Consider the following 24,933-nt stretch of genomic DNA (forward strand, 5'->3'; position numbering starts at 1 on the left):
CCCCCAATAAAAAGAACAAAAAAAGCTAATCGCTTATTCACTTGCACTTTCTGCCCTCACATTATTAATGTATGAAACCCTCAGGAACATTGATTTCCAAGGAACGTGACTGACAGTGCTTTCTTAACGCATTTCTACAGTTACTTTGATAAAGTAATACAAGCATAATTCCCACATGCCCTTTAAAAAGTTGTTTCGGAGAGGCTGATCTTGTGTAGTAGATTACATTTGTGTTAATGCAGAGTTTAGCTGTGTGTGTGAGTGTGATGGATAGAGACTTGAGGTCTGCTGGAGGTCAGACGGGTCCTCTTACTCCAATAAGCTCAGCTGGATTTTTCCTGATGGTCCCAGTGAGAGAGAAGTGATACAGACTCAAGACGTTTATGGTGGCGTCTGCTGGCTTCAGACACTTCAGCTGCTGTTGAGAGCCATCTTTCATTGACAAAAGTATGACAAAAGCCCTATTAAGGTGTTTATAAGGAAGACCAGACCAAAATTATGCCAATCCATTTCTGCCACGTATGGAGAAAAACAGATAAAGCATGTACATAGTGTAGATGTCTGTTTGATGTGTGCATTTACATCTCAATGTGTTATTTAAAGTATTTGAAAGAAGCATTAGAAAATATCTTTAAGATTTGTATAATTTAGAATGTTTAAAAAAAAACTGACCTTAAGAAATTTTTATACCGCATATGTTTTGCTGTTACATAATTCATAATTTGCTGGGGTTTTTTTTGGTTTGTTTTTTACAAATTTTACGAAATTTTGACTTACTAATTCATGTCCCAGATGATAATAATAATAATAATGTATATATAAAAAATATGGAAACCATTTAGAGTTTTTAAACTTTAAAATTAAAGAATTTAGTAGAATTCTTTTGGTCAGTTCTGCTGTTTTTCATTATTATGGTTCTTTATCATTTCATTATCACTGTTGTCTAATCAAAAGCTAATCAACTGATGTTTTTTTACATGTAGTATGGTGAAAATGGGACTCAAAAAAAGAATATACAGTGGTTTATTCAGTGTTTCCAAAGTCTCTTCAGTCATATGACACACACACACACACACACACACATATATATATATATATATATATATTTTTTTTTTTTGGAGAATCTTAATTGAAAAAGATCTCATAGTAAGTTATTTTGTAAATTTAATCAAATTATTTGTGTTAACATATTTTTCTCTTTAATTTTAACTAGCTTGTCAAAGTACATTAGTCCATGTTTATAGCCTACTGATGCTTTTGGTGAACGTTTAGCTAAATATTTACAACAAAGATTCATTACATAATGAAACAACTCTTAGTTAAGGATAATTTGTATTAAAATGTCAGACTTGTCGTAAATGTACAACAGTAATTTTTACCAACAGCAGGCAATGGTGTCAAACTCAACACTAAGAAATTGAAGTTGCTGCAACTGGGGAAACCAATGTTCACTCTCAGATAAAAAAGGAACACAATCTACTATATGTGTACTGAAAAACCCTTAACATTACATAATAGTAATAAATAAATTTAAAAAAAAGGAAATTGTGCATATTAATACTTAAATACTACAAAAATGTGCCTTCAAAGCATTGGACCCACTAGATTTAAACACGTTTTGAAAAGGTACCACCAGAGTAACAGCTTTATACCTTTAATTTTTTGAGTGTAGTGGTTTCTCCTACACAATAAATGCTCTAACGTTAATGCACAAAAGCTTACATCTGACATCTACACTACAGAGATTTGTCCCTATAAAACGGGGACATTTGGAAATGCTGAAGACCCTGTTTTAGCTTGTCAAACTTGTCGTCTAATGTACAAGTTATTTTGACCAACAGATGGCACTGTTTCACTTCACAGGAGATTGAAACGCACATTCCTCTCGAGACGTTACATTTGTAACTGCAAACAAATATCAGGTCATTTACGTTTTTATACGTCCTAGTTTTGAGTCTGATATGACAAAAGTAACTGTATTTCAATTATTGGTGTAAATAGACACAAACGAGCCTCCTCTGAATCTGAGGCAGTGGATGTTAGTCATAATGTGTGGCTGTTTTTGTGAATATCTCCAGCGAGGCCTGCAGGTTTGTGGCTCGTCAACACTCTGATGTTTCTCATGAGTGTTCAGCGCATCCAGCCAAAGGAGCTGCAGTCATCAGACCATATGAATCATGTCAAGTTACATGATGGGAATCAAGCTCCTGCTGAGTATTAATTCCTTTCAGAGCAGAACGAGGTTGACTGTCAACCATGAAGGGAAATAAAGGGAAATACAGCTAAACAAGTAGTTTGTCATTATCTGTAGAATTTGGACACAACGAATGCTGTTTTTTTTATGTAGATGCAACGATGGCAGTAAATGTCTGATTTTTGAAAATATGTCAAACAATTCACAGACAAATCATCACCAAGGACCACGGTTTCAGCTAAGAAAAATATTGTTTAATGTTCTACTGCAAAATAAATTCACCTATACATCTTGGATGGCTGGTGGGTGAGTATCCTTTTAAAGCTATTGCTTATTTCACTGCCATACCTGTTAAGTCTTGAGCTCAAAATTAAACAATTTTAAAACTGAATACTTTATCATTCCTTCCTTTTCTAAGTATACACTGATTGATAGACCATTTCAATGTGGTCATGTCATTAGCCCATGAACATTTCCTGCTGTTATCAAACTATATCCTAACTGTACCAAGAGGCAAATCAATCATAACTTAATGTTAAAACAGCTATCATAACATATTTATCAATATGTGGCTCTTTCGTAGAAGCTATAGAAATTAAAAATGTAAAACAGGAACTACATTGGGACCATTGTTTTTATTTACATCCCTAAAAAAGGTCTATAATGTTGATCTTATTTTCATATTAAGGGGAAGACATTGGGATTATTTACACTTTTTTTCTTGAAAGCAAAAGACACATTCACACGAGTCCAACCCATGAACATAAAATTTTACCTTTAATTTTTTCTTACTCTTCAGGACTACTGTTTATTACCATGATCCACAAAGGAAAAGACAAATATATATTATATCAAATATCATGCTGAGCGTCCTGTACCAGTGGTGGACACCCTGTCATTTTATATTCAAGTGCCTACCAGGAACCCAAGGCTAAATAAATTAGAGGTCTGTAGTACTGCCCTGCAGTCACAACAAGTCAGATTTTCTTTTTTAAAGATGCGGCCATTTTATATCATCTACAAATTAAAACTGAGCATACTGTATAACATAATTACTCTATTAAGCATGTTCTAATCTTGCACATGCAGTCATCTACCAAAATATGCAATATTTGATAAACAAATACCCAAAATTAACATTCAAAGTTCTTTAAGTGCCTTAAAAATGAATTCATTTTGCATGTAGAATAATCATGCATTGATGCAGTCCCGCTTTCAGTGCCTCTTTATATTAGGTTTTTTCAGTCGCTAACAAGCGTTTGTCCAACCAGTTGTCACAAATTCTAAACACAATTAGCACAGCATCAGTCTTTTTTTGGCCATACCATTCACACATTTCATGTTGTTTTCACCCAATATGCAGTCAGTGAACATACTTCCACAATTTTCTTTTACATTTCTTAACAGAAAAACTATAGCTCCCAATAAAATTTTTGTTGTATTCATGAATGTTAATCCCATACTCTGCTTCTGCAATGATATCAGTTCAAAAATAATATCAATATCAAAAATATATCTCAGCTGATAATAAACAAACAATTGAATAATTGACACACAGCTGATTTATGTTGGATAAACTGGGCCAACCACAGCTGATTCCAGTCTGGCTTAGACTCAGTGGCAGGGATTATATTTACAGTTATACAGTGAAAGGAGGACTTTGAGGAGTGATGTTGATGAAAACATGTGGCCTAACCATGAAGATCGCAGAGATTCATTCATTCATTCATTTACTAATTTTCTTTTCAGCTTAGTCCCTTTTGTTCATCAGGGGTTGCCACAGCGGAATGAACCGCCAACTTATCCAGCATATGTTCTATGCAGCGGATGCCCTTCCAGCTGCAACCCATTACTGGGAAACATCCATACACACACATACACTATGGCCAATTTAGCTTATCCAATTCACCTATATAGCATGTCTTTGGACTTGTGGAGGAAACCGGAGCGCCGGAGGAAACCCACACGAACACCGGGAGAGCATGCAAACTCCACACAGAAATGCCAACTGACCCAGTAGGGGCTCGAACCAGCGATCTTCTTGCTGTGAGGCGATTGTGCTACCCACTGTGCCACCGTGTTGCCCATAGCAAAAATTAGAAACAGTAATTTTCAGATTTTTTTTTTAGATCCCCCTTTTTATCTGGGCTTTTTGCTGTTGTCTTGTTTTGTTCAGAATGCTCTTGTGTGTTTCATGGATGTTTAGTTCACCGTAAGCAATGCTGTAAAACCTTTTCTGTTCTATCATACCGTGTTCCTACTGTACCTCCTGTAGTAAACAGTAAAGAAAAAAAACGTATTTGTTTTTTACTGGAATGCTTTTGAATGTGAACATTACTGTTCATGCGGACATACAGTTCCCGACCAAGAAATTTAGTGTCAAAATGGTGGATTGCATGTTTTACATGCAACTACATGTAAAACTAAAAAGTCTCTGCAGTTTTCTAATGTCAACAATAGCCAGTATTTTGAAACCTGGTGTACTTTGATTGACTGCATGTACCTTGTGAAGTGAAAACAAGTGTTATTCTTTGACAGAATCATTTCATTCTAAGTCAGATTTCTAGTGTTTAGGTAAAGTTAGTGTGTGCAGAGAAAGATGTGCTCTTTTTTTGAAATGAAAAGTTAGTATATATTTAACAAAATGTTGTTTTGAGAAGAAAATTATCCATTTGGCCAATTGTGTTTTATAATGTGTAAGTGCATTTATATATAGCACATTTATTATATATGGCCATACACCCAAAACGCTTCACAATCATGAGGGGGGTCTCTCCACACCACCACCAGTGTGCAGCATCCACTTGGATGATGCGACAGCAGCCACAGGACATTGGTGCCAGTGCGCTCACCACACACCAGCTATAGGGGGAGTGGAGAGACAGTGATGCAGCCAATTCAGTGGATGGGAATGATTGGGAGGCCATGGTGGGTAAGGGCCTATTGAGTGAATTTTGCCAGGACACAATTTTGCAGTTTTGTAGGTGTAAGTCTGTGTTAAGAGTTTAGAAAAAGTATCTGAAGTATGGGTAAACGCTTGTTAGCGATTAAAAAAAACTGTAAGAACATAGACACTTTAAAAACAGTCAGAACTTGGGTTTTTGCAGTGATTTTTGGGCGGATTTCCCTAGTGTGAAGAACATCGTAAAAGCTAAAAGAATATGTTGTAGAAAAGTTCCTTGCTTCTAAAAAATTGTTCAAATGCTCTTCACATTAAAAAAAGATAATTTTAAAAACTGTTAACCAAAATGAAGTGTGAACCAAAATGGCTCTTCAATGGAATTCCTGTGAAAAAATTTATACAATTGATTTTTAAAGTGATAGTTCAACCAAAAATCTATTTTCTACCATCATATAATCATCCTCCAGTTGTTCCAAACCAGTTTGAGTTTCTTTGATAATAAATGTATTTTGTATAGAGCCTTTAAAAGTTGCTTTTCAAAGAGCTTTACAAAAAAAGCAACAAATAAAGGCTGCTTTTTACCAAAACTCCAACACATTTTTTTTAAAATAAAAGTTTAGAAACACTTGAGTGCGAGAAAATGGTGAAAAAATTAAAATTTTGGGTGAAATATCCCTTTAAGAGTGTAAAGGTTCTTCATGGACCCACAGATTCCAATAAAGAAGCTTTATATTTAATAGCGTACCTCACATTTCACTCCCTCGTCGATCTGAACCTGTGGGAAACCAGTAGCTTTGGTAAATTTCACAAATTTGAATTAAAGGCTGAGATTTTAGGGTGGCAGTGAAGGCCCTCCATTGTTCTCACTGACTGTTCCCAGGGCAGGGTGGGGGTCGTGAAGGTGGGGGTCTGCGGGGGCCTGGGGGAGCCCGGGCTGGTGGAGGTCCTGGGGGTGAGCGGTTAATGGAGGGTCCGCGGGATGGTGGTCTTTTGGGCGGAGGTCGCATGAGTGGCTGATGGTCTGGAGGGGGCGGTGGAGGTGGAAGGTGGCTGTGTGCTGGTGACCTTGGCTCCTCTGCTTTCACCCGGGTAAAGTTGATGCATCTCCCCTGTGGAAAACAGGACAGATGGTGGGATCATGGTCAGTTCAACGCTGAAACTATATTAGATATTTGGAATATTGCATGAATAACTGGTGCCAGTCTAGCAATACTAAGAAATTGAAGTTGCTGCAACTAGGGAAACCAATGCACACTTTCAGATAAAAAAGAAACACAATCTACTTTATTTGTACCGAAAAGGTAATTAACAATACATGTTAGTAATAAGTAAGTAAATTGTGCATATTAGTACTTAAATACTACAAAAGTGTGCCTTCAAAGCATCAGTGGGGACCCACTAGGTTCAAACATACACGTTTTGAAAAGGTACTACCCGAGTAACAGCTTTGTACCTTTATTTCTGAGAGTGTAGGGATTTCTCCTACATCATTAAATGACTTGCACTTTTTTGTTTTAAAATGCACAAAAAAATCCCAGTACTGGGTTGCAGCTGGAAGGGCATCTGCTGAGTAAAACATGCTGGATAAGTTGGCTGTTCATTCCGCTGTGGCAACCTCTAAAGAATAAAAGTTTACATCTGACATCCACAAGGGGACATTAGGAAATGCTGAAGAGCCTGTTTTAGCTTGAAAACTTTAGGGTTGTGTCAGGCCAAAACGCAGAAATATGAAAATTACGGTGTGTCTGTGTCAATTGTCAAGCCCCTAACACTACAATTAGTTTTGTTTTTGCTACAGTTGATTTTTTTAAATCATGATAATACATAAATAAAAGTAAGCCCATAGTTTCACATTCAAATTTATACATTTGGCAGTCACTTTTATCCAAGGTAAATATCAAGTGAAGATAAAAGGAGAACTTAAAATAAACAGAAAGCAGGATAGAAAGCATATACGGTGGGTAAAATTAGTATTGAACATGTCACTATTTTTCTCAGAAAACATATTTCTAAAAGCGCTGTTGTCTTGAAATTTTCCCCTGATGTTGGAAACAACCAAAGATATCCATATATGCGAAGAAAACAAATCTAATTAGTTTAAAAATTAAGTTATGCGTAATAAAATCAAATGACGTAGGAAAAAATAATTGAACACATGAAGAAAGGGAGGTGTAGAAAGGCAGTGAAAGCCCAGACAGCAGCTGAAATCTCTCAGAAGTTCTTCAGCAACCCTCTGCTCTTCGTCATTGTAAATGAATATTAGCTGCTTCAGTCCAACATCTACATTAGCAGGATGATGAAGATGAAACCAGGGTGGACATTTCAGCAAGACAGTAATTCAAAACACAGCCAGATTTTTTTTACCAAAATCTGGTTCAATTCTATGTCAACAGCTCCTTTAGAAACATTATTCCCAGGAAAAAACATGACGTGTTCAATACTTATTTTCCCCACTGTATATGCAATGACAAGTTAACTAAAAGTTAGTTTAGATTTTTTTCTCCAAGCATACAGAGAGAAGATAGTGTGTCCTACAGATAGTTTGTGAAGCCCACTCACCTCTGTGAAGCACACTCAGAATTGCACAATGTTTTCCAAGACATATGGAATGCTTATAAGAATGTGTCTGGTGCATATGGAGAGGAGAGACTGTGGCAAATTAACTCTTATTGTGTGACCAAAATAAGTTTCTGTGTTCCTTTTTATAGTTTCTGTTTTGTGACATCACGCTTGGCTTTTGGTTTATTTAGGTATGTTTGGTCTGTACTGTGTTCATATTTCAAAGTGCACCACAATAGGGCTATAGCTGCAGATAAAACAAAACCCAAACTCTTCACATCTTTTGTATGAACGCTTTGTATTTTCAACCCCAGAGGTGACAAGTTCACTGCAAAATGCGTAGGATTGAAAAACAGAAGCTCAAGCAGCAGTGCAGCTGATCCTGGGCTGCGTTCTTTTGCTTGCTTTGGCTGGAAATGCCCAGGAGACGAACCCACAGCACTTCAGACATCCAGAAACTCAGCTGTCAACTGCAATTCTGTCCCTAAAATCATGGGGGTGGGGTTGAAGAGTTGCAGCGCCGCGCTTAAGGAAGAATAGCTATTTGTGAAAACGGTGTTGGAACAAGAGGCTGGTCTCTGAGAAAACGTACATTCTTCAAGATGAAGCGATTCATTGTTGTCAGTAAGGCTGATCGTTCAGGAGGAATTGCCTCGAGTAAAACTTTGAGACCGACTGAGCGAAGCCATTGAAAGCTCACTTTACGCTTCATTAAGTGGCAAAAATGAAACTCACTACAAGGATTCACTGCAACACCCACTTTTGTCAGGGCTTAATAAAAGTGATGTATTCATATGCAAGTCCTTGAATGGAGGTAAAGCCAGTTAAGTTGTCTACATTTTGAAATCCAAGTGATAAGCAAACACAACAGCTTGAATCTTAAGCATTTTTTCATAGAGCAAACATTCAGGTTCAAAAGAAATATTATGTATTTAAGTACTAATATCATTTAGATTGTTGGATATTCACCAACGCAACTACAAAAATGAAATATAAATAGCCAATTAAAGTCAATAAAACTCAGTCAAATTTTTTTTATAATTATTTTTTAGGGGTTTTCCCCTATATTGTGATACAACAGTGGAGATTTACAGACAGGAGCAGAGAGAGGGGAAGTACTGAGTATTGGTGAAGGACTTCAAACCGGGAATCGAACTTGGGCCACTGTGAACTAGGGATGGCTGACGTGAAACTGACGTTTCGACAAACTGTCAAGATCCTGAAGCGCAAGTGTTTTGAAACACTGCACTGAAGCATGATCCGAAACACCCTGGTCACGTGACTAAGGTGATTCAAAACACACAGGTCATGTGACTAAAACGATTCAAAGCATCAATCATTTCAGAAGCGCTTCGAGACCTGGCGACTCTGCATTTGACTGACAGGGCCAGAATGAAACTGTCTCATGTAGCCTAGTGGACCGTGCGTATGCACAAAGTAACTGTGCTGCAAATGGCATTTCGGTTCGAATCCAGACTTGTACAAATACTTAGAAATTATGATTGTATGTATTTTAATAAAGTTACTGTTTTATGGTGTAGTCTAGATAGGAAACAGCTGCAGAAATGCCATCAATATAGCATAATTTTTGTTACACTGTGTAACAATAATTAATATTTTTACAGTACTGTGATGGTTGGGTTTAGGGTTGGGGTAGACGTTAATAAAATACAATAAATGGGAAATTGAATGAATCTGATCCAGCAACAACCCTGTTTTATGACCAAAACAAAACATTTATTCACAAAGTCATCATTCGGATGTCAGACCAATGTTAAAACAAAACACGTTACAAGAACAGAGCATTAAAACCTAACATCCACAGCTGCATCACTCTAAATTCTAACCCATTACCTCTGCACGCTAGTCAGAAACTCTCACGGCTTCACTAAATCACTTGAAGCTTCAACTCTACAACATGGGGTTTAAACCTCAATTTGCTTAACGGTTTCTTTGCTGAAGCTATTCCAGAGAAATACGTTAAAAATGACCTCTAGGTGTCACTGTAGAGTGGGGTTTCGAAATGTTTCGAAGCTTCGAAACATTTGCTTTGACTGTTTCAGTATTTCATGAAGCCTCGCTTTGCCCATTACTACCGTGAACACCGTAGTGCCGATGTGTCGAAGCACTAACCACCAGGCTATTGGCCCTGACCTAATTTGGTTTTTATCATGTCTTTTCAAAGTGTCTTGTACTCACTAAGAATGCAGCTATGGAAAAATAACAGACCTTTTTCAGTTTCTCTGAAATTGCAATTGATAGTTTTGTTCTGCAAACTACATTGTCATTAACAGCATTTTTTTTGCCATGCTTTGAGAAGTTTATATTTACTTTCATACAACACAAAGGGATTTTTATAAACTTCAGATTAGTTATTAACCCTGATTATTAATCACAACAAATGAACGTATTTAATATTTGTCATTTTCAACAACAACAACAACACTGAATAACAATATGGGTGTTTTAATTTTTTAAGAAATATTATAAATTTAATACTGACAAAGATAGTACCCTTTAGTAATAATAAAAATAATCAAATGTTAGAAAAACATGACAGCACCCACCACAGCAATCGTTTCTATCACCTTCAACAACAACAAAAAACAAAGCATGAACTAATATGTGTCCTGCTCTGATCTAAATGGCTTTCACTGGAGTGTAAAGGAGAGCGGTTAAGGGGAGTAAGTGTCTGACATGTTGTCTGAGCTCTTATCTTGCAAACAGAAAGACAGTTAAAAGGCCACGAGCTCAATTACCACATGCAGGAGGGATTTCCACCCTTCTGTTCAAGGGTTGATGGTAGGATAGGATATGCCTTTTATTTTGTTTTTAATAAGGGTGGTCTCAAAAATATGAAACAGATGGACAAAGAGTGACCACAGGGGAGTGTGTTTCCCTGATATAAATCTGATATATGGAAATATATGCAAATTCCATTTATGACTTACAAGTTTATATTTAGATTTATAAAATGTCATATATACAACAAATTAGGGCTGAAGAATATATTGTTTAAGCATCAGTATCACAATGTGTGTATCTGCAATAGTCACATCGCAGGATTAGATTACTTTTCAAAGATATTATTAAATATTATAATTATCTATACAATGATGACCACATTATTTTACAATTAATTGTTCAATTTCTGTTCTTGAATACTGTTAGATTCCACAGAATACCACAAGGCACTGTTTATTTCACTTTTTTGCTCTGTTGTATTTATATATGCTTGTAATTATATTTGCACTGTATAGAAAGAGACTTGATCGTCCCTGTTGATCAAAATGAATATAATTTTACCAAATTGAGCTATTCAAATTATATATTCGCAATATATCTTGCAGCAAAACAAAATATCGCAATGTCAGAAGTTTCTAATATCGTGCAGTTCTACGACAAATATGTCGTAATATTGAAAAAATGCTGTTATACATACATTTTTTCAACCATTGGAATTACAAATATGTACAGAACATATTTTCAAATATATTAGATATAATTATATACAGTTGCAGTCAAAATGTGTAGTCATGCGATGTTTAACAGACCAAGGAAAATTTTAACAGTATTTCTTATCATATTTTTTCTTCTGGAAAAAGTCTTATTTCTTTTCATTTGACTGGAATAAAACCAGTTTTACATTTTTTGGAAAAAATTTTAAAGTCAATATTATTAGACCCCTTAAGCAATATTTTTTCTATTATAATAATATTAATATTATAATAATAGTATATAATATTTAATACTATTGTAGTATAATAGAATAACAGTATCTTGATAAATAACTAGTAAAATATGACGTACTGTCATCATGGCAAACACAAAAGAAATGGAATATGTGCACAAAGACTTTTAATTTCTGCTTAAAAGTTTCAATGTCTTTTCTTTATAAAATTGCCACATTTAAAGTCTGGTTTCTTTAAAAATCAGTGATCTTCACTGCTTGATTGATATATGATATTAAATGGGTCTCAGACTGGACAAGAAGCACTGCATTAACTTTCATTTTCCCCCGCCATGTCTATGAAAACCTTATGAAACTGAAAATAGTCACATTATGCTTTCACCGGAAGTTTATCATTGGCTGAAAAACACTAGCTGTGCATATACCCCCTTTAGTTATTAGAAATGAGTCATTAAAACCATTAAGTTTAAAAATATGTCTCCTTTAAGCAACACTATATATTTTAGAACAATTACAATTTAGCAAGAGGGTTCATAATTTTGACTGTAACTGTATTTACAGCTGAAGTCAGAATTATTAGCCCCCCCTTTGATTTTTTTTCTTTTTAAAATTTTTTCCAAATGATGTTTAACAGAGCAAGGAAATTTTCACAGTATGTCTGATAAAAAATTTTATTCCGGAGAAAGTCTTATTTGTTTTATTTTAGCTAGAAAACCATTTTAAGGTCAATATTTTTAGCCCCTTTAAGCTATATATTTTTTCGATAATCTACAGAACAAACCATCATTATACAATAACCTGCCTAATTACCCTAACCTGCCTAGTTAACCTAATTAACCTAGTTAAGCCTTTAAATGTCACTTTAAGCTGTATAGAAGTGTCTTGAAAAATATCTAGTCAAATATTATTTACTGTCATCATGGCAAAGATAAAAATGAATCAGTTATTAGAAATGAGTTATTAAAACTATTGTGTTTACAAATGTGTTGAAAAAAATCTTCTCTCCGTTAAACAGAAATTGGGGAAAAAATAAACAGGGGGGCTAATAATTCAGGAGGACTTACAACTGTATATGCATGTATCCATCATGAATAAACAAATATGACGCGCTCCACTAATTACTGTAAGTACTGAAAATCCTTGTACACTGAAAAAAATGATTCAAAGATGATTCCTTGGATTGACTCATTTTTTTACGTTAAGTGGTTGTAAACAATTTATTTGGGCTGAATTTAAACAAACAAATTAAGTTGAACATTATTAAATTTAATTTGTTTAAATTCAACACAAATAAATTGTTTGCAACAGTTTTGCATGCCACACTTTTTTCAGTGTACTTGCAAAAACAGGCCCAGAGAAGGCCAGCATTACCTTGCTATCATCCACCAGGTAATCTGCATCTGAGAGCCTTGATCTAAAGCCTGCAGAATCTTGTAGCCTGCTGTGGGCCGTCCACACCAGTTAAAACACCATATGGTCAGATTTCGCTCACTCCATCCGCATCTGCACAGTATTCATGATCCTCTATTTTCATTCAGGCCATATGCTCAGGCCTCTTGCTGTGCTGCTCGCCAAATTGTCCTTTTCGCCGCACACGATTGCCAAAATGATGCCTCTGCTTCCATTCCAGACAGACGTGAATCAATCACCGACCAACGTGACAATGGGACATCACAATAAAACCACGCTCCCCCCCTGTGCCAAATGGGCCCCCCATGTCAGGTTATGGGGCTCTTGGTTTAATAAGCGGTTAAATCGGACCACCAAGTGTTGGTTTGGGTTAGACTTCAACGCAAGAACAATTGTCATTCACCTCCTTGACTCATAAATTATGTTAAAAAGCCACTTCCTTCTGTTAACCAGAGTCACAACCTTTACATCCCCACGGGTCATTAGCAAAAACAAAACCAAACCCACTCTCCATTCCAGAGAGTTTTCTTTGTCTCCAGTGTCGACGTAAAGGAGCACATACTGAGCCTGTGAGGTGAAGCTTGTAAACGGGACGGACAAAGAGTTTTGATAACAACAGCTTCTTTCTTTACACAACAAGTCGATGTGAGCAATAAAGCAAGGCTGTCACAATGTGTGCACTGAGGCCTGCGGGTAAAAAGTTTGACCCGAGATTCATCTGTGTTACACATTAGCGCAGGTCATACGTGATAGTGTTTGACAATACTTCAGAATAAGGTGACACAACATTCCCTCACAATTTGTCAGTAAGTTGCACAAAGTAGCAACAAGAAACGTTGAATTTCTTCTGGAGAAAGTTTTCATATTTATTTTAGTTTGACGAAAATTAAAGCAGTTAATTTTGTTTTAATTCAATATTAAGAGTCCCCCTTAAATTACACAGATTTTTTGGGTTTGCTCAAAAATGATAATGTTGCTTACTTACTGCCTTTGCCTTTATAAAATGTCACCATGATAAATGTGTTTTTTCCACATTTACTTCACACTAAGAGGACATTTACACAACATCTTTTTCAACTAAAAATTTAAAAACTTTTATATGCTTTGTGCATTCTTTTTCACAATGAAAAAATGTACAAAAGCATGCACATCACTTTAACTGGGGGCTCAGCCAAACTGCAAAAAGTACAAAATATATATTCAAAAAGGTGGCAACACTATCTAAAACCTCTAAAACCCGCTCTGTATTTTTAAAATAATATACCACATGGTCATTTTAAATGTGGGAATTGTTTACAATGCAGCTTCACATATAAAACAACATTTACACATCCCTATACAGCAAAAAAGTTTGAGGCACTATTTTGTGCAAGACCGCTAACGTAATCTGTTGCGGTGCCCGTGTGGTTTATGTTTTGTCAGTAAGATGAGTAGATCTTTAAAAATGTGCATTTCTGAACATTGATGTGCTGTTCCACATCATGATCATGTTTGATATTCATCCTTTTCTTTAATAATTCTTTGATGTTAAATTAGGTGTTTGGGTAAAGGTTTTTGTTGTATATTTTGTTGTTTTATTTTGTTGTATTTCCTTGTTATATTCTGTTATGTTTCCTTTTTGGATATATGTCGTTCATTTACACAACAAATGTTTTGGGGGCCTGAAAACACAAACATTTTAAAAACAAGCACAGTTAAAAAAAACGATACCATGAAAATGGTAAATTGACATTGTCAACTGCTAGCCTGGCATGCACAATGCAATGTTTTTAGTTATTTTAGAAGATTTGTGAGAAAATGTATAATTTTGACAATGTTGTCATCTTAAAAAAACTTAATTTAACATGCAAACAGATGTAAGACAACCAATCACAATCCAGAATGCAAATAATGTGATGACATCATCGCTGTTGATTATATTTTTAATACATAATATTTGATGATATTTTTAAATGTAATCTTGCAGAGGTTAGTATCATGGATCTATATAGAATCTATTATAAATCAGTGGTTATTATGCAAAGATGCGGCCAATCAAAACCTGGAATGTATATCAATGTGATGACTTCATGCCGGGTGGTTATATTTTATAAGCCGAACATCCAATAAAATGATCAAAATTAATCTTGTAGAATTTAGTATGAAGGAAGGCATGGTGGCTACGTGGTTAGCACAGTTTCCTCATAGCAAGAAGGTTGCTAGTTTGAGTCCCAGCTGGACCAGGACCAGCCTTTGCATGTTCTCACTCTGCCTGAGTGGGTTTACGGTTCCGGGTGCTATTACTTCTCTACGTCCCCCACAGTTCAAAGACATGCAGTATAGGTGAATTGGATAAACTAAATTGGCCAGAGTGTATGAGTGTGTGTTTGAATGTGAGAGTGTATGGGTCTTTCCTTGTACTGGAAAAACAAATAAAACAAGAGACCAAGATCTTAAGTATGGTGAGAATGAATAAATGACATCTTCTAAAATTATCTGAGAGACATCCCCTTTTTGCTTAGTAGGCCTACCTTGTGCTTTATTTGCTAATTTAAGCTATTTTTTCAAAAAGATAAATATAATGTATAAAACTATACATTATTAATATTACTTCATAATACCTATACATCTGATAAGCTTTTTATATTAACGGACAATGCACAGGTATTGACGTTTCACATTATTTTACACTACATTACTTGAATCTACCAAGCTTAGCTTACAATGTTTGCAATGTTTACATTGCTCTTCTTAAATTAAATCTAAATCCCAAATATCAGAAATGACAACAGATTATTAACATTTAATTAATGTCAGTTTCAATGTTATTGATTAATGCAGTTACTTGACACATTTCATTCATTCATTTTCCTTCGGCTTTGTCCCTGGTTTATCAGGGGTTACCACAGCAGAATGAACTGCCACTTACTTGACAGATTTATATATTTTTAATTTTATGGGTTTTATGTTTAGTAAAATAATTTATAATCGCATCTTTAGTGATTTTCAACTTGTTACACTGTCTTGTCTCGAAAGGTGGATTTAGAGGTTTTTGCAAAAAAAGCACAAGTGGATTTAGCTGGTTTTCGACGCAAAAGAAAATCTACTTTGCTAAAAACCAAAGAATTGTCTAAAGTGACATTTTTGAAAAAAGTTATTTTATTTACTAGCTAATAACCTTATCATTCCCTAAGAAATGGAACTTCTGAACCTAATCAGAGGAGCCTGGTAGAAAAACTCATTTACAAAAAATGAGGTCTGATAGATTTAGAAGGTTTTGCATCTGAACTCTTCATTTTCTTTCTTTAATTTTTAATATTTTTCCTTTGTAATATAACTAAACTTTGTTTAAATAATATTGGATTGCTTTATAACACCATAATAAAAATATTTAAACACCAAATAAGCATTCAAAAAAGTATTAAAATATAATTTTATGCAGAATTAAAAAGCCTTATGAAGGAGTTTATATGAGATTCATAAAGAATATCAACAAAACTGCTTGCAAACAATATAATGACAGTCCAAAACTGTAAACACCAGTAGAACAAAGAAGACAAAGAGGATAAAGAGATGATAAAAAAGAGACAGACAGAGAATCAGTCACATCTAGGGAATGCAAGAGTTATAAAGAGAAATATGTGAACTAATATAGAACTTAGAACGTCTGCGGCTGAGCGGAGGTTTTGTTTTTGGGCACAGTGAGTCGTCTGTGTCTGCAGTCTGGCCATTGTGCTGCAGGTGGGCATGAAACACACACATCTACCCCCTGAATGGCACAGCTGTTTCCACCCAAACCCCGTCTTTTACAGAGTCTGCTGCTTTTACCAGCACCTTCTAAAGCTCATGCAAAGTACATTGAGCAGCTGGACGCCGACGGTCTCTCAGACAAGCGGCCCATTATTGAGTCCTGCAGAATTAAACCAAAGTAAATCAGATCGCTCCATCTACAGTGGGAACGGAGCTATAGTCTGCTGGTGTCAATGGGATCATACTGTACGGCTCACATGAAAGATGCCTTTCATAGACACACAGATGTGTTGCCAGGCCACAGCTTGTGCTGCTGGAGTAATGCAGAGAGCAGGATTCAGATGGAGAGAGACATCTCTTACAAAAGACTCAGGAGAATGAGAGACTGTGCTCAGCCACACGACTTGCTCCATGTGAGGAGGAATTAAGAGCAGTGTAATTAGACTGCTATTTCCTGTCCCGACTGCTGAGCTCGCTGATGGGAATGTCATGAGTGCTCTGTTCCAAAATAAGTCCACCGCCTCGCTTTCTTTTGCAGCAGCAGCCAATAATGGATATTTTTATAAACAATGGGGAGAAACTGCAATCAAATATTTAATCAGCAGTTTGTAATATAAATCACTAAATATTTTATTTAAAAGTTGTACATATACTGTTAAAAATGTCAGTAAAAATTACAGTATTACTGGCAATTCTGGTTGTCAGTAATCCTGTAAAATTTACAAGTGCACTGTAAGTTAACAAATACCACTGTGCTGTAGTTTTACAGCAGAATTGACCCTTCGCTAAGCCACACCCGAAAACCGCCACACACCAATCATGGCTTAGCAACCGTAGCTACGCGCAGGAGGTCTGTCAAGCTGTTGAGCGAGGGAAATAAGCCAAAGCGTTGTGCATATGGATTGTGCAAATCTGACACCGGTATCCTAAAACTTTGGATGGGGTGATGGAATTTTTTTCACTTTCCAAAGCCTAAAACCCAAGGGAAGAAATGCCAGCGTGGATCAAGCTCTGTGAGGGGTGCTAAAAGAGCGGAGTTAAGCTGATTTTGTTTTCGATATACCTGACACATTCAGTGATAGACGGCAATAACTCACACATCTCTTAAAATATCTAAACTGTTTTTCCTACAATAATACAAAGCAGATTATGTTTCCCAGCTGTCTTTTTCTCTTTTTTTCACTCGATATAATGAGCACTGCTCCGTTTAAGCCCTCGCCATAGTAGTCATACTAATAGCAATCATATTTCCGTCTGTTTCATATATATAATGCATTCTACATTCCTTTTTTGTCTATCTTTCTCGGATATCTCACCTGTTGGCCAAAAATGACTAATTATATCCCTGGCAATGTCTGACACCAGTGCATACATATTGTAATAGATGTGCCGGGCGCAAAAGCTTGACAGGCGTAGCAACAGTAACTAAGAAGGGCAGGGCTTAGCGAAGGATCAATTGTATTTGTTCATTTACAGTGCGCTCGTAAATTTTACAGTGTTACAGGCAATTTTTACAGTATTACTGGCTAAATTTACAAGCCCTTAACAAATACAACTAATACAACCAATTATTAATTTACAGTGCACTTATAAATTTGATTTAAATTCATACTGTATATAGTTTAAATTCCAGTAATAATGTACATTGTACAGTGTAGTGTTTAATGGCAAATTCAGAGAATCGATAATAACTATGAAGTGGTCACACGATCACCCCCCACTATGAAGTGGTCACCCCCCAACAGAGAAGTATTATTTAAAAGTTTTATTTGAGTTTCTTGTTGTAATATTGTAAATGTCTTTACTGTCAGTGAGTATGTTTACATGAACACCAATAATCAGATTTTAATACAATTAAGACAATACTCTGATTAAGAATCTACCATGTAAACAACGATTTTTGATTAATTCGATTAAGATCATAATCGAACTAAACAGAAATCAAGTTGAGACGTGTAGTATGCTGATTTTAGTCGCATTATTGAAGTGCAGCACAGACCTGTAAGCACATTAATCAAACTATTACCATCATGTAGGATTTTCGCCGCATTTTGCGACAGGATAGTCCACACACACGGTTGTTTGACTTTATTATCTGCACCTACTGAGTCAGTGAAGACCACAGACACCTACATCATGAACTGCGAAGTTTTTTTCCCCATACGGTGTTCATTCATTAATTAATTTTCTTTTCGACTTAGCCCCTTTATTAATCCGGGGTCGCCACAGCGGAATGAACCGCCAACGTGTGCAGTATCAAATTCCAATAAAACAACACTCTTCCCACAGTTCATATTCACATCCAATATCTCGATTATCACAGGGGGCATGCATGAAATGTTCCAGAATGAAAGTGAAAGTGCCAAACTGCAGTTAAAGTCGACAAATTAAAAATGAAATACCAGATATTACATGAAACTCTGGAGGAAACGTGGATAGTGCGGTGACGCAATGATGTTGATCGAATTATGTGCTATAACATGGAAAATGGGATCACGAAAGGAACATTCAAAAAGCAACTCATGTAAACACTTTAATCATAATATTGTCTTATTCAGATTAAGGCAAATCATTTTATTACTGATGTCCATGTATACGTAACCACTGTTCATTTTGATGTACACATAATTAATAAAAGTTTTCATTTTCTTCATCTTTCAGAATAGCAGGGGTTCATCCTGTGTTTAAGCACATTTTGAAGAATCGCATGACAAGGAGATGCCAAATCGAAAAAAAAAATTACTTGATTCACAAACCAAAAATGGTTCGCTTGAGTTTTTGGAGTTGGGAGATGGAAAGGACATTATGGGAGATGGAAACCCATCTGCTGTCTAAACTTTAATTTTGCGAACATTACACCCATGTGACTAATCAGTTGTCTCCATAATTCTTGGCTTGTTTACTGTTGGTTACTATGTTACCAACACAGCACAGTCAGCCGCTCAAACAACTTGATGGAAACACAATTAATTCACATTTGGGATTTTTTTATCTTTTTGTAAAGCTCAAAAAGATTTGCTTCACATTAGAAAGTAATTACAGCTATTCATGCACTAAAATGCTGCATGTGGAGGAAACTCACTAGGTTTTTGGAACAGAAACAATGAATTTGAAATCCTTCATAATTTAATAGGTACAAATTTAATTTAAAGCATTTTTTTCTAAAATAATTGCTCAGTTAGAAATGTAACAAAAACAGATACATTCATTTTCCTTCGGCTTACTCCCTTTATTTATCAGGGGTCAGCACAGCGGAATGAACCGCTAACTTATCCAGCATATGTTTTACACAGCGCATGCCCTTCCATCTGCAACCCAGTACTGGGAAACATCCATACACTCTTCACACACATACACTACGGCCAATTTAGTTTATTCAATTCACCTGTACCACATGTCTCTGGACTGTGGGAAAAACCAGAACACCCAGAGGAAACCCACGCCAACACGGGCAGAACATGCAAACTCCACACAGAAATGGCAACTGGGACTTGAACCAGTGACCTTCTTGCTGTGAGGTGACAGTGCTAACCACTGAGCCACCGTGTCACCAAAACGGATACATATTTAATATCAATAAAGCACTTTAGATAAAGACAATTACAAAAGAAATACTGGAGGTGAAGTCAGTCAGTCAAAAGAGCACCTCATTCTTACAATAAATTCCATCAAAAGGCAGAATACTTTTCCACTAGATATTATGACACAGCTCATCAACTCAGGTATAGGTATTGTATACAGTAGAAAACCACCCCAGCCATATAATATAGTGTAAAAGTGTCAAATAACATGATCCTGAATCTTTACCTGAATGGATTCACAGTCTTACCTGATCTCCGGGTTGAGGTCTCATGAGTGACACCTGGTCATATCCTCGACGGAAAAGGGCCCACAAAGCATCCAGTTTCCCCTGTGATACACATAACTGACCCATTAATAATGTTTGATGTTATTATGTCTCAAAATTATACTATTATAGCAGCATCCTCAAACTAATAAGAATTCTGTGTAAACAGAGAAATTTTATAGTAAATGTGACCCTGGACCACAAACCCAGCAGACACACAATGTCATAAGACATTAATATTAGGTTAGATTTAGGTCGGCAACAAGACAATGTTATTTTGACGTCCAATAATGATAGACGTGAAATAACGTTGATATTTTGTTTGTTTTAGGTTGTGTTGGAAAGTGACCAAAAACCAACGTTGAGCCAACATTGTAAACCAACATCATATTGGCATCAAATACTGACATTTATTCATCAGGTATGGCAACCAAAATCAAACGTCTGATAGACATATTGGTAATGTCCACACAACGTGAAGCTGTAACATCATTAGACATTGATATTTTGTTGTCTTTAGGTTGTGTTGGAAAGTAACGGAAATGCAACTTCTGTCCAACGTTGGACATTGGCCTGACGTTGGATTCTGATGTCAACTCGATTTTAATTTCCTAACAATATGCAACATCCCACAACGCTGAGGTACACCGTCCATTTGACGTCATGCTGACGTCCTGTGCCTGCTGGGACGGCAATTTTTTTTGAATTGTGATTTTTGTATTTTTTTTTTATTTGAAATAAGGGTGATGCGGTGGCGTAGTGGGTAGCACGTTCGCCTCACAGCAAGAAGGTTGCTGGTTTGAGCCTCAGCTGGGTCAGTTGGCAAATCTGTGTGGAGTTTGCATGTTCTCCCCGTGTTTGCGTGCGTTTCCTCCGGGTGCTCTGGTTTCCCCCACAAGTCCAAAGACATGCGCTACAGGTTAATTGGTTAAGCCAAAAATTGGCCGTAGTGTATGTGTGTGAATGAGTGTGTATGGATGTTTCCTAGTGATGGGTTGCAGCTGGAAGGACATCCGCTGCATGAAACATATGCTAGATAAGTTGGCGGTTAATTCTGTTGTGGTGACCTCAGATTAATAAAAGGACTAAGCCGAAAAGAAAATGAATGAATATTTGAAATAATGTGTCAACAAGCAAACCCTTGTTGAATACTTACACATTTTTTTCCAACATTTTTCCAACTTTTCTTTAAAAAAAATGGACAGGCTTTAAAACTATTAAACTAAATGTATCTATCCATTAATCCAGTTCAGCATCCTTACCATATATGGACATACATGGAGAACATTTAAACACATGTCACTGTACGGAAGATAATTAAACCATATTGGAAAATTGAGTTATTAATAAAGTTTTGTTAAAAGTTTTATTGAGATGAATTGTTAGTAATTAGGTGTTTGCCCGACTGGGCACAGGAACATAGGAAAATTAAGACCCGTGTAAAATGATTTAAGGCCTACAAGAGTTTAAGACTTATAAAAAAGATTTACTTTTAAAAAAGATTTATTTTTGGCCTTTATTAGATAGGACAATATTGAGACAGGAAGCGAAGTCAGAAAGAGAGAGGGGAGTAGGGAAATGTACTCGAGCCGGGATTCAAACTCGGGATGCCCTGATGTGCTACCGCACCATATGTCGGCGTGCTAACCACTAGGCTATTGCGCCGACAAGACTTTTAAGGCCTAAAGTTTTGATGTTGAAATTTAAGACATATTAAGACTTTTAAAGACTCTGATAGAGAAATTACCTTTAGATTTGTATAAATTAAGTTCTAAGCATTGTATATTACTAATCAAAAAGTAAGTTTTGATATATTTTCAGAAGGGAATTTACTACATTTCTTCATGGAACATGACCTTTATTTCTCTAATGATTTTTGCCATTAAAAAGTATAATTTTGACACATACAATTTATGTTTTATTATTACAACATATGATTTTTGTGGTACAGGGTCGCAAATTACATGAAAAAACATCCCATACCCGAATAGGACTGTACCACTTTCTGTGGTTGTCAGATCTGCCCCCATAAGTCTTTCTGAGTTTGGGTTCATAGGGCTCGTATTCATCTTCAGGCATTTTCACCACAGCGTTCTTTGGCTTCTCCAGTTTAGCTCCTTCCTCTGTGGAGCCCCTGTTCCCCCACCGCACCTAAAAACACCACAGAAAAACCATTTAATTTATAGCCATTGACTTCCATTGTATTCTTCTTATCTAAAGTCAATGTCTACCAGTTTACAACATTCATCCAAATATCTTTAACTGTTTTCAACAGACACAAGAAACTCATAGAGGTTTGGGAACCATTTGAGGCAATTAAACTTTTTAGATGAACAAAGTAATGCACAAGCAGTAAAAAGGTTTGCAACTAAGATGAGTCTGTATTTTAAGAGCAGTATTGTATGTCCAATATGGGCACCTTTGCAATTTACAGGAGTAAATGTACAGGCGTCAGCTTGTCTTATGATGTCACATGATCTAGTTTTGGCACCAGGCAGACAGAGAGCATTTAAGGTCACATTGATGTGTTTTAGTGCCTTGAGGGTTCATAACATCACTCGTCGTGCATGGTCTTCATCTCCCTGTAGCCTGTGTTAACCTATGATCAAGTGACGCTCCATATGAAGCCAAAACACACATGCTGTATACGTGAACGTGAATCACCTCCATTCTTTTGATTCCACCGACTCCTCTTCCTCCATAGTAGGAAGCATCTACTGTAGGCCATTTCTTTTTTGGCAAGCCATCTTCATCATCAGACTCCTGTTAGTCACACAAAATATATTAAACTAATAGCATACTAGAAACAAACTTCTGCTCTGAGCCACCTCAATTGTGGACTATCACTTTACTTTACTATATTTCTTAAGTGATTATATTACTACATTTAATGTGCCCTTGTTGTGTTTAGTGTTGTGAACATGTGTGAATCTTGTTTTGTCAATGCTGTTGTGAATTTGAAGAAGAGACAAAACCAGGAAGATTTTCGGGTAATTACTAAAGCAGAATCCTTTAATGGGAACTCGCCATAGCTGTGGCATTCATCTTCTACTGCAGCTGACACGCAGTTAAATACACAATTTATTGGGCAGTGCTTATTAGTAGAAACTAAAACTGCAATTACAAGTTTTGTACACAAATCCTGTTTTTTGGGCTTGGCCCGAAAGTATCACCTGGCCATTTGTGAGAAAAAAGACAGCCATACCAGGAACTGACAATATGCATTTCTTTAGAGACATGAAACTGTATTTCACAAAAGGCAGTCAGACCTGACGTGCCTAACACTTATAATTTGCATTACATTGGATAAATGATGCTTTCCCTTCCACACAGGCTGTCAAACCTGCTCCCTCAGAATGCAGCTTACAATGTAAAAACATAATTTATATATTTAAAGAAATTTGTAATCTTTCAATGTCTATGCACTTATCTCCATCTAAAACATTTTGCTTTTCTGTAAGCTGAAAACTTGGAAAATATGAGAATAAAGTTGACTTTAACAGAATTTAAATTATACTTCATTCATCAAATTGTATTTTTGGTATATCTATCGGTAAAGCTTACATAGTAAATAATAATAATAAAAAAACAGATTTACCACGTTTACTAAATCGAAATCAAAATTTTCTTAATTAATTAATTAAAAAAAAAACATTTTTTAAACTTTGCAAGTTCACCCAAAAAAGCTTCTGCCAACTTGTTGAGTTAATCTTAGACCTCCTCACTTTAGAAAAAATAAAGGTTGCTGTATTTCTAACCCGAACAACAACGACAAAAATAACAGTAACACCAATAATAACATTAATGACATTATTATTAACATCAACAACAACAAAGTTCTACTGCAATAATGCTAGTGTAATTTAAAATTGTTATTTATTTGTAATTTAAATGACAAATCAAATGCTCAAATTATAATTTACAGGATTTATACACATTTTTACTGGCCAAATTCCTGGACTTTTTCCAGGACTTTTAAGGACCTAAGTAAATTTTCAGGACCTACTGTTTGATGTAATGTCTTCGTATAACTGGTAAATAAAAGAAAAACAATGCATGTTCACATTTATTACAGCAAATCATAAAACACGCAACAATCTATTTAGGTTAAATTTATTTTTATATCCATGTAAAATTGATTTAACTAATGCTTACAGAGCACTAATAATACGAGCGCATTTGTTTGGCCAAAGACAGAATAGAAGACAATTGACCTATATTCAAGTATACAGATATTTGTTCAACTAACTTCCATGACTTCTTTTTCTTTCTTTTCAAAACAAGTTTTCCATGACCGCATGAACCCTGAATTTAAATGGAGAAACCAGTTTCTGATTCTGATAACACACACACACACAGCTGGAAGCTCATGAGGGACTGATTACTATGATTATAAAGACACTTCATTCACACAGACTCTTTGCTGAGTCTTGTTTTTTCCTGTGAAGCATTACAAAGCATTATTTCCTGTTTGTCCTGCCATGTTTTATTCTTGTCTTGTTTACCGTTATTGTTGTTTTGCCTCCTGTCTTGTTTCTAATTTTGTGTTTAACAAATGCGTCGTTATCATTTGTCTCTGTTTTATTTTTTTTCAGTTGTTT

General features: G+C 35.8%; 1 protein-coding gene across 2 annotated transcripts in view; it reads right to left on the reverse strand.

Moving 5' to 3' along the window:
- Positions 1–2,426: 2,426 nt before the first annotated feature.
- The window catches only part of antxr1d (ANTXR cell adhesion molecule 1d), a 44,797-nt gene continuing 22,290 nt past the window's right edge, over positions 2,427–24,933 (reverse strand). For both annotated transcript variants that reach the window (XM_056471175.1, XM_056471174.1), the window contains 4 exons: positions 22,997–23,095; positions 22,316–22,483; positions 20,315–20,395; positions 2,427–6,205 (listed from right to left, as the gene is read on the reverse strand). In XM_056471175.1, coding sequence (XP_056327150.1) covers positions 5,960–6,205; positions 20,315–20,395; positions 22,316–22,483; positions 22,997–23,095 — 594 coding nt within the window. In that variant the 3' untranslated portion in view covers positions 2,427–5,959. The remainder of the gene's footprint in view (positions 6,206–20,314; positions 20,396–22,315; positions 22,484–22,996; positions 23,096–24,933) is intronic.

This window comes from Danio aesculapii, chromosome 13, assembly GCF_903798145.1.
Source record: "Danio aesculapii chromosome 13, fDanAes4.1, whole genome shotgun sequence".
Lineage (NCBI taxonomy): Eukaryota > Metazoa > Chordata > Actinopteri > Cypriniformes > Danionidae > Danio > Danio aesculapii.